This window comes from Paramormyrops kingsleyae, chromosome 17, assembly GCF_048594095.1.
Source record: "Paramormyrops kingsleyae isolate MSU_618 chromosome 17, PKINGS_0.4, whole genome shotgun sequence".
Taxonomy (NCBI): Eukaryota; Metazoa; Chordata; class Actinopteri; order Osteoglossiformes; family Mormyridae; genus Paramormyrops; species Paramormyrops kingsleyae.
In genome coordinates, this window is record NC_132813.1 from 23,952,190 (window position 1) to 23,963,387 (window position 11,198).

General features: G+C 38.7%; 1 protein-coding gene across 1 annotated transcript in view; it reads right to left on the minus strand.

The window, feature by feature from the left end:
• itgae.2 (integrin, alpha E, tandem duplicate 2) overlaps positions 1-8,729 on the minus strand; it is a 38,052-nt gene extending 29,323 nt beyond the window's left edge. Inside the window, exons 1-4 of the mRNA XM_023842670.2 lie at positions 8,587-8,729; positions 6,610-6,715; positions 6,386-6,471; positions 6,240-6,307 (exon numbers count right to left, since the gene is read on the minus strand). Coding sequence (XP_023698438.2) covers positions 6,240-6,307; positions 6,386-6,471; positions 6,610-6,715; positions 8,587-8,635 — 309 coding nt within the window. The 5' untranslated portion in view covers positions 8,636-8,729. The remainder of the gene's footprint in view (positions 1-6,239; positions 6,308-6,385; positions 6,472-6,609; positions 6,716-8,586) is intronic.
• Between the last annotated feature and the right edge of the window lie 2,469 nt (positions 8,730-11,198).

The window sequence follows — 11,198 nt, forward strand, 5'->3', positions numbered from 1 at the left end:
AAGCTACAAGTGAAATTGATCACAAAAAGGCCTATGATGTGATTTACTTAGATTTCCAGAAAGCCTTTGATGTTGTCCCCCACAAACGGCTCTTGTTAAAGCTTAAAGCTGCAGGAATTTTAGGAACTGTGGCAGCTTGGATCAAAAACTGGCTAACTGATAGGAAGCAGCGAGTAGTTATTAGAGGCACTATGTCACAGTGGGCCTCCGTTTATAGTGGGGTACCGCAGGGTTCAATTTTAGGACCACTATTGTTCCTAATTTACATTAATGATATTGACACGAATACATACAGTAAACTGGTTAAATTTGCAGACGACACTAAGGTGGGCGGGGTAGCAGATACTAATCAAGCAGCAGAGAGGCTTCAACGGGATCTGGATTTAATTAGCGAATGGGCTGATACTTGGCAGATGAAATTTAACACAGATAAATGTAAGGTAATCCATGCAGGGAGCAGAAATATACAGTACAGATATTTTATGGGTTCCACTGAAATAAAGGTAGCTGATTACGAGAAAGATCTCGGTATGTATGTTGATGCTTCCATGTCCCACTCTCGCCAATGTGGGGAAGCAATAAAAAAGGCGAACAGAATGTTGGGTTATATCTCTAGATGTGTGGAGTTTAAGTCAAGGGAGGTGATGTTACACTTATATAATTCCTTGGTAAGACCCCACCTAGAATACTGTGTGCAGGTTTGGTCACCATACCTCAAGAAGGACATTGCTGCCTTAGAAAAGGTGCAACGAAGAGCTACGAGAATGATTCCTGGTCTTAGAGGAATGTCTTACGAGGAGAGGTTAGCGGAACTGAATCTGTTTAGCCTTGAGCAAAGGAGACTAAGGGGGGATATGATTCAGGTCTATAAGATTCTAACGGGTCTGGATGCTGTTCAGCCAAATGACTATTTCAATATTAGTCTAAATACTAGAACTCGTGGCCATAAGTGGAAATTAGCGGGAGAACATTTTAAAACAAATTTGAGGAAGCACTTCTTTACACAGCGTGTAGTCAGAGTATGGAATAGTCTTCCTGCTATTGTAGTGGAAGCTAAAACCATGGGTTCCTTTAAATCAGAGCTAGATAAGATTTTAACAACTCTGAGATATTAGCTAAGTTCTCCCCAAACGAGCTTGATGGGCCGAATGGCCTCCTCTCGTTTGTAAATTTCTTATGTTCTTATGTTCTTATTACCTGGTGATGCAGCTCGCTGGACGAGCCTTCTAACCCAGGTTACTAAGCGATACTGGTAATTAGTGAATCCCATTTAAGTCTCACATTAACAGACTCACAGGGATACCGCAATTGAGTTTGGAGGAGCCGACCATTCGGCATAACGATTGGTTAATAATCATAATTAAATAATAATTAATTAAAGTTTAATTAATTTCAAACATATTGGTGGAGATATTAAAAATTACCTGAGCTAATAATTCCTACACATGAGTAACCATCTCAACTGCAGGCCACTTGTTATCATTGTCATAAAGCCTTTTCAAAAATATCCAAATTTGCCTGTTCCTCTTTATCCCCATGATTACTGTGGTCACATCGACCGGAAGCAAAGTGATGCAGTTACAGTTTGTGAATTAATTAATAACAAGTCTACTGGAAAAAAAATGACAACCAAGACAACTTTCAGGAAAAAGAAATGGGAATCTACCGATCTGAACTTAGCTTTGATGCCCAGGGAAATGAGAATGCTGAATGAGGGAATAGAAAGAGATGGTTCAACATATAGGTCTCCTGAATTCTTTTCTTTGTTATCTATGAGAACATGACCAATGAAACACCAGGAAATGGTAATAGGAAGTTGAAAGAGCTAAAGGTCATTTTTAACAGAGAGCTATTTACATAAAATTTCTGGCCAAACATCAAAACATGTTATTTGTCCCTGAACTACTTAAACAGGTCTCAAAACAGAGCTGCCAAGAATTCCACTTTACACTTGACAAGTTCAGGATCACATAGACTTAGTTTGTGCTTAGTTTGTCAATGGTCGGTTTGCTCTGAGACTGGTAGGTCCTGCTCTTCCACTGCTTCATCGTTGTCTCTCTGATATGGGTGCCCCAGATGGCCTTTGCCACTTACCCAGGAGTTTACTCTCTTCAGGTGAGAGCATGATTCTTATCATGCCAACCATTCTGTCTGAGCCTGAGTGGCTAATTAACGTAACGTATTGAGACACTCTCACTTCTCTCAAGCCAGTGTCACTTCTGTCATTTTCAATACATGGTTGACAACACTAACTTATGATTCACTCAAATTAACTTCCCTCTGTAGAGTCCTTTAAGAGGTGAGGGGACCCAGTACTTCATGGCCATACACAAGCAGAAAGGGGGACAACCTGTTGACACTAGAGAGACATCTCTATAAGCAAATAAAGGGGTAAATTTAGACCCTCTATGCTTTAGAATCTCTTTTGTAAACATACCCAGGAGAAAGGTGGACAAGACAAAAACATATTGCTTTAGCCTTAATGTTCTTTAGAGGTAAGACCTCAGGGTATCGAGTTTGTTAATAACAAACTCCAACATCTACATGTTACCTACAATATTCATTCCCAAACATTCAAAAGGAATGTCAATAACTGGCAAGGGCTCAAGCCGTGCTTTGGGAGGCACTCTGTCACAACCCAGAATCAGCTTACTGATTAAAAAACATTCATCAGCCTTCATAAAACTATGTTTGTGACAGGACACCTCAACCTGGGCCACACATCCATCATGCCAGGATTTCTGCTCCCTGAGCCCAACAGTCCAAATGTTGCTAGAAACAGGGAACCAGGAAGACCTGGGCAACTGACTGGATGGATGGCTCCAGGATGATGGATGGATGGATGGCTCCAGGACAAAACACAGAGGGCTGAAGATTCCAGACCAGGAACCAAAAAAGGGCAAGTACACAAAATCCAAGACACACATAGAAACCCCCCCAGACACGACACAAGCAGCACAGCACATCAGCCATGGAATGCCAGCTGCCAGCTACAGGTACATGGGATCATGAATCCCCCAAAGACAGACACTGTCTAACCAGAAGCCCAAAGCAAGATGCTGGTCAACAAGAACCACCCAAAACACCAAGACAGTACCTGCTGGCAACTGACAGGCATAGAGAAAACAGACTTACTCCATCAAGCACCATAAAACAAACCACCAACTAAGCAGCAACTCATTGCTCTACTTAGATACCCCAGAGCAGGTTCCACTACTTGATTAGTCAATATGGGGGCAGGTGTGACTAGGACAGGGTACTGAACTTTGATATTTTTTTGGCACTTATCAAAAACTTACATGCTGTCAAATATCAAAAACTGCCTTGTCATTCAGTATCAAATCTCAATACCTAAAGAGTAAATGTCATTGGCGCACTGATATTAAATGTGCATTATGCCTGAAAATCTTCAGTCAAATTTGCTCAGTATAATGCACGTTTTGTCATGAATGGCAGGTCTGCTTTAGTGATAATTACTAAGAGAATAATTTGGCAAACCGCAATTAACTTATAGCGTAGTATAAGCGAATGTCAATCACTCGTAAGCATTTCGTAGGTTGTTTACAACCAGTTAACCCTTAAAGGGGTCAAAGGCTACTCAGGCTTTCAGGTGAAACCAAACCACATTTTGGACTGCATGCAGTGGTTCTACTTCTTAAAGGAACAGCATGTCAATAAAATGAACCTTATTATTTTTCAAATAACTTTAGTATCAATCAGGTTGAACACAGAAGAGTATTAATGCATTAATTAGAATTGATGTTTCTACCCAATGCCTCTGTGTACTTTTTGTTTGTGCTGCTGATTTTTTTTTTTATCCTACTAGCACCAGTGCTAGCCCAGTGCACTACCATATTTATTCACAATCTGTATGCCCCTGAACTTAAGTTAATATTAATAATAATAAATAATAAATGTTATGAAGCTGCTCTGAGTATGTAAATATGCCAATGATCTGAAGAAATAAAACGGTAATGTGTAATGTAATTTTGTTTTTGTGAAAATGAATTTTATAAAACCAGTATCAAAAGAGTATCATTGAGGAACCTGTATCGAAGTCAAGGTATCTGTACTGGTACCGGGATCAAAATTTTTTGAACGAGACCCAGCCCTAGGTGTGACACTGCCAGGCAAACAGGCATAATTGTGGAAACACCTAGAATTTTTGGCATTAAGCTTTAAAAATTACTGCAAGTATATGGCGGTAATGTTTATAAACAATCAAAGACTGTTTACAAATATCATATACTTGATGATTAAATATGTATCTGGAGTAACTGGAATAAAATTCTGCAAGTATATGGCGGTAATGTTTATAAACAATCAAAGACTGTTTACAAATATCATATACTTGATGATTAAATATGTATCTGGAGTAACTGGAATAAAATTTCCACAATTTTAGCCACAGTACTTTCTAGAGAATTCTGGAGGGGTTTTGCAAAAGTCAGATGGGAGTTCCTAATACATGAGACCAACTTCAGCGGCTTTTGCAGCTTGGGAGTACATTTCTGTATCACACTTCCTGAGTTGAGCAATGTTAAGGGATATTTGTCATTGATCAGGGCTTAAAAGTTTATGTTCTTCTTTTAGGTTTGAGCCTACTGCTCTCTGGAACCCATCTCGTTTCAATGGCCTAACTGTAAAACCTTTAATTCCCTGCCTTTTAGATCAAATGTACGATGTCAAAAAACTTCTTCCCCCAAAATATCTTATCTGGCGTAGTCACCAAAACCACAATATGTCTGACACCTGTAACTGGTGCAAAACTCTTCTCTAAAGCAAGGCTATTCTGAGAGTTTTCACATCATACTGATCGCAAGACCATTGATTTATAACATACAGTACATGGTGCCACTTTAGCTACGACAAGTCTGCTGGAAACACATTTCAATGTGTTATCTACCCACTTAGCCCATGTAATAACAATGTGACTTCAACCACTCATGTTTGGTACAAAACAGTCCCATGACTCAGCTTACACCATCCCTAGAGTCTGCAGGGTGGTTGCAGCACCATGCTATTGGTTTCTTTTTCAGGAGGAGGGAATCATGTCGACATTAAAATGAATTTAACTAAATAGAGAATATTTTTGAATATTCTTCTGGGATAAAGGTTGATGTTCCAGTAAGACCACAACTGAAATGACTTAAAATAACAAGAAAACTGTATTAGTTACCAAAGGCCCAGCTGCAAATGTTAACTACGGGGCACCAAGCAGGAAACAGAAATTTAACCCACTTCGGCAATGTATTTTGAATTGAGAATTTTTCACAACAAAATTACTAAAAACTATCCTGCTCTTTGTTATTTTCCTGTAAGTTAACTTGTGCCTGGGAGCAGCTCCCGTCTTAGAATTACCTCTCATTGGGTGCTGTTAACAAACCATTTCTCAGACGCCGATACATAGAAAGCCACACAAGAGTTTCCTGCTGTCGTCAGAGTCATAAGAAAAGCTGCAGCATTTTACACCAAAGAAGAGGAAACTGTGGCTTGTAAAACAGACATAACCTAAATAAGTCTGTATGTTATTCACTGCTCCATATACGGCTTCCTGTTGTAGAAGCATCAGACTTAGCAATGTCATACCTTTTATCAGCATATACATTTCAATACTGCTGATTTTTTTAATGTGGAAAACTGCTATATAATACAGATCAGCAACACACAGAAGAACAGAGACTAATCTAGGGCTGGACAGTATCCATCCATCCATTTTCTGTAACTACTTGTCCTATTCAGGGTCACAGGGGGCCCAGGGTCTATCCAGGAAGCTACAGTTGCAAAGCAGGGAACAACCTAGGATGGGGCACCAACCCATTGCAGAGGCTTGAATTCAGGTCCCAGAGGTATGAGGCAACAGTGCTAATCACTGTTGACAAAAAAAGTTTCATTTGATTTATTTATAAAAATTAGATTTCTGTTTTGCAGTCCATTCAATTTGTTGCCTTTTTCTGTTCTGAATCTGTTTAAGGGCAAATCTAAGGGAATTTTAAGCAAAATGGAGTATTGAAGTAAATAATGGCAAGAATTATACTGTGATAATTATCAATATCATTTGATATGGGAAAAAAAATCATCATGATAAAATATTTTTCCAAATCACCCAGCCCAAGATTAATCTGAGTGACTCAAATTACATTTTGAATATTTTCAGCATCTTAGTAAATTATCAGGTATTTCTTTCTTTAATTGACTTTGTTTTATTATAACATAGAATGATAAAATCAACTGCATACCACAAACTGATCTCCATTCAGACTTTTGGCTGCTGAAACAATGGGCTTGAGTCCTTTAGTTGCATTCCCTGCAGAAAAAAAACATCTTAGTAACCAGTTTTCATCCAATAATGTTGTTAAAGATCACTCTTACAGATCTACTATACCTTTAATGGTCAATTCAGTACAGTTTTTTTCCAGAGTGCAATGATGCAGTTTTCGGACTGTTGAATTTGAAGTGGCAACCAATATTCTATGCAGAACAAAAGAGAATTTATCTTTTTCTCTCTTCATTTGTTTATGCACATTATTAATCAAAACAGCATTTAAATATCTATGAAATACCTGAATGAATAAAGAAAAACACATTATAGAAAAAGTTTGTAGTCACCCATTTTTGTATGGAATTATAGTTTGTCCAAATTGCATCTCATCTTTATTCCGAAAAAGACGCTCAGGTTTGGTGTGGATGTTGAAGGTCACCGCTGAAGAGAGCACTAAATTGATAAAAACATAACATTGACCAGCATGGCATTCCCCAGACACCTGCAGCAAATATGCATGCACACATTCTGAACACAGATTGCTAAATAAAATTACGCATCACTTTTATTTAGAAGATACTTTTTTTAAAGATATGTCATACTGAGAAAGCAGGCCCCAGTGGTGAAATTACCAGCCCAAAATAATAAATTAATATTAAAACAAGTTTGTGTTCTTAATGTATGGTTCCTCACATCACAACAAATATTTTAATTGAGAGTATGTTTGGAAATAGAGCTACAAAAGAATGGCCAGTTGAAAGAGATCATTGCAAAAGTCCAACCTAAGAACAATATTGATCTTAGGACTACTTTCAAAACCCAAAAGAATATGTGGTAACACTTAAAGCTGTCATCTATAATGCATTATGGATACCTTCATAAGGCATTATAGGATCTTCTATTGACAGTCATAAATCTTTATACTGCTGATTATAATACATCATTATAAAACTGCATTATAATGGTTAGTATAAGAATTAAGGATTCTTTGAACTGCATCATTAAGGTATCTATAGTGCATCATAAATGACAGCTTCATAAAGCATTCATAATGTAACATAGCTATAATGTATTAAGCCTTTTTATACATTATGTATATCCATATAGATCACTACTATGCTTTACAATTTTCAAAGTCAATCAAACTTTTCGTTCCTGTAAGGATTAGTTGTTTGATTTTGTGTAATACTTCACAAAGCATGTTTCTCTGTTAGGTTCATTTCCTTGTTTTTATCACATGTTGAGTTTCCTCTTTCACAAACCTATTGTCAGTTACTGAGGATAACCTGATGTGGGGACCTGAATCTGAAGAAATTTTGTACTAATGGGGAACTTAATGTTTGTGGGTTTCGTCGCAGTATTTCATAGCACTGAAAGTCCTAATATACATTTATATTTTAATATCTTATCATATTGCCATTAGCAGCATCCGATTAAAGGTAATTAAAGGTACAATTTACCGGTCATAGTAATTCTACGTTTTTATAAAACTTCAGTATGTTCCTGATTTTTTAATTTTCCCTCAATTTCTAGTTAGAAATAATGACACTAGTTAAGCTGTGTTCGGTTTTCTGAGAATGCATCCTAGCAGGTCTCCTGTTAAGTAAAACAGTATTTTTACGAGCTGGAACAAACTGACCAACCAGCAATAATTCTGTTTTATATGTATGCCGGTAACTACTGCAGAAGAATTTTCATTAGTGATATTAAAAAACTGAAACAAATGATTAAAGAAAGGGGCAGACTTAGATTGCAATCCGGTTTTTCTTAAAATAATTACTTACATTCGTCAGACATTTAAAACAAGGTCGTATTTTTAGTTTCATCATTGGTATGAACCAAAAGAGCTCCGAACCCCCCAGCCTAAAGGGACACGATGCTCTCAGAATATTGGTAGGGACATGTCCATACGCAAATCGACCCCCCCGGTTTATAAATTGGTCTCAGAATGAATGTTAGCCACAATATAGCCATGATATAGACTGATACTGTTCATAATCAATACCAACACATCCCCAAATGATATCAACAGCCTCTTTAAGTGTTACAAAGTGAAAGTGGCTCTATTTTCATTACAGTATACGGGTAATAGTATAATGAACCTACAATTTTATCCCCATTCATTCAATTTTAAACGCACCTGACAAGGAGATGCATTCCGATGCACGGAAATAATGTAACTTTTTAGATTCTCAGGTTATCATTATAATATTGCTACAACAGAAAACGAAAATATATATTCATGTTTCAGGTAAGAAGTAGTTTCCGCCAAAGGTTATAAATTGGTTGTTTGTCCTAAAAATTAGTTATTTATCGGTACATACCTGTGAGCAATATGTATCCATGAATCATTTTAAAAATACAACGTCCCATTCTCTGCGAATAAAACCCTTGTTTCCTATCACTTCTCACATTCACCTCGTTTTATTTTCATTTAAATAACTGGAGGGGGTGTACATGTCTAAAGATTGCTATTGGCCAACTTTTGATTACACGTCATACGATTTTTTTTTTTTTAAAAACCTTAAGTCGGAAAACCACATTATTCTTCATTTTTCAACTTCCGTAATGTGTATAATATAAAATGGACGAGTTTTTTTCCTTTTAATAAACCAAAATGAGCAACTGCCGGAACGTATTTTTCTACGGTATTTGGGTAAAAAAAAAAGGATTGTGTCTTACGAATACCATTCTAATACTGGGTAGGACCCCTCCACTCCCCACCCCCACTCTAAACACAGGCTAAAAATTTTGAAGCATGGATTCAATAAGATGTTGGAGATATTCCTCAGAGATCCTTGTTCACGGTGACTGTGTTATGTAATTGCTGCAGATTGGCCAGTGGCCTGTACTACGAAGCTGGCCGGGTTACTGGCTTATCGGGGTAACTTGTTGGATTTAAGGTGCCACAGTTTAAATGGACTTCATATTCGTTCACTTACATTTTGCCCAGACTACCTTAAATCCGACAAGTAACCCCGAAAAGCCAGTAACCCCGCTTCGTAGTACAGGCCCTAGATCTCCCATTTCATCACATCCCAAAGATGGCTTCTTTGGTGGCTTGATTGGTATTGTAATAAACCTACAATAGCGTCGGAGGCTGTAAGGGGAGAATAGACCACCACAAGACTTCAACTACAATTACAAAGATAATTTTATTCAGCACAATTCATGCAGCGACCCATCGGGTTGGGTCTGGGTTCACAAAGGGTTCGGCCTTGCTGTCTCCCTGTAGCAAACCAACCTTTCCAAGCGTGTTAACCCACGTTACCACACAGTGAATCCCGCACCACACAACATCCCTATTAGGGCACGGCACTCCAATAGCACTGCAATACACAGTAATCCCCACACTTCGGGAACAGGCAAGTGTTACGTGACCAGTACCGTCTCTATAGTCCCGCCCCGACCCCTAGTGGGCTACGCTGCTTACTTTAAAACACACAAAACAAACATACAAGGACAAGATTAAAACGTAGCGTCCCCCCCGAGGCTAAAGACCCTCCCCCGGGGAAGGAACGTTCACACAGGTCCGTAATCTAGGACACCACACGCAAAGGGAATTCCACCACCATTCCGTCACTATGGGGATGCTGTCGTTCACGTCTATCGAACACCCCGGCTTAAACAGCGATCATGCACTCCTAACCACCCCTCGTCCTAACTGTCCTCCCTTTACCACACCGGAATCTGTCCCTGCAGCCCGCTATCTGGCTTCAACGCTGGCAGCCCTAAATGGCATACGAGCGGCACCTCCCTCCCAGAACCAAGGAGTGCTGTGCCTAACAAGCGATCTCTCATCGAGCGCAGCTCTCTCCCCGCACACTTCCTAGCATTCTCCGTTCTCCCTTTAACCCCACATCCCTAACAACCCAGGTGTAGCCACTTAATTAACTACTACCTTCCACACCAATCCCTCCCCCTCCACACACACACACACCATTACAGTATTAAGGTACCTTATGTGTGCCTAGAAGACATTCTCCATGTCATTACAGCACAACCACCAGCTGATCTATTGGCACAAGGCTGATTAATCGGATCCATTGATTCATTTTAAGTTCTGACCTCATCCATCTACAGTACACGTCATACCAGAAATCGAGATTTAACAATTTTTCCAGTTTTCAACCATCCAGTATCAGTTTGCCTGTGCCCACTGCAGTCTCAGGTCCTATATTAACTAAGAGGTGTACGTGTGGTCCATTGTGGCCTTCTACTGTTGTAGCCCATTCACCTCAAGGGTTGCCATGTTTGTATTGTTGTTGTTGTTGTTCTTCTCCTCATTATTGTTATTATTATTATTATTAGTGATGTAGCTGTTGTATTACTCTGTATAAACTCTAGAGACCTTTGCATGTGATATTCTCAGGAGATCATCAGTTTCTGGAATACTCAAAACACCTGGCCTGGCACCTACAATCCTGGTCAAAGTCAACTTCGCGTTAGATCTCGCCTTTCACATTTGGATGTAATCTGAGGCTCTTGACTTGCATAGTTTTAGGCATTGAATTGCTGCCGAATGATTGTCTTATTAGATATTTGCATTGTTTTCCTAATAAAGTGTCATTTTACTGTATATTCAGGTTTGATATACATGCGTTTGACCGAAATACGCGGTAGAAAAAATAGTCCAGTATTTTCTACTTGAACGCACTCAAGAATAGCGCAATGCTTTTTGAGACGTACAGTATGTTTTTTTTCTTCTGCAGACATCACAAGTCTAGAAACTAAGCTGCTGTGAGTAAAACAATTGCACAACTGACAGTCACACTTCCTGAATGTGATTATAGTATAATGTTTTATAATGTCCCCTTAGGATCGCGTTTGCGTATTTTTTAATATACAGCATTTTTAGAATTTATTTGTTATTTAGCAATCGGACATTTCTGTTGCTAACTGTTATGCTCGTGCGTGTGCATGGCTTTGCCCACAT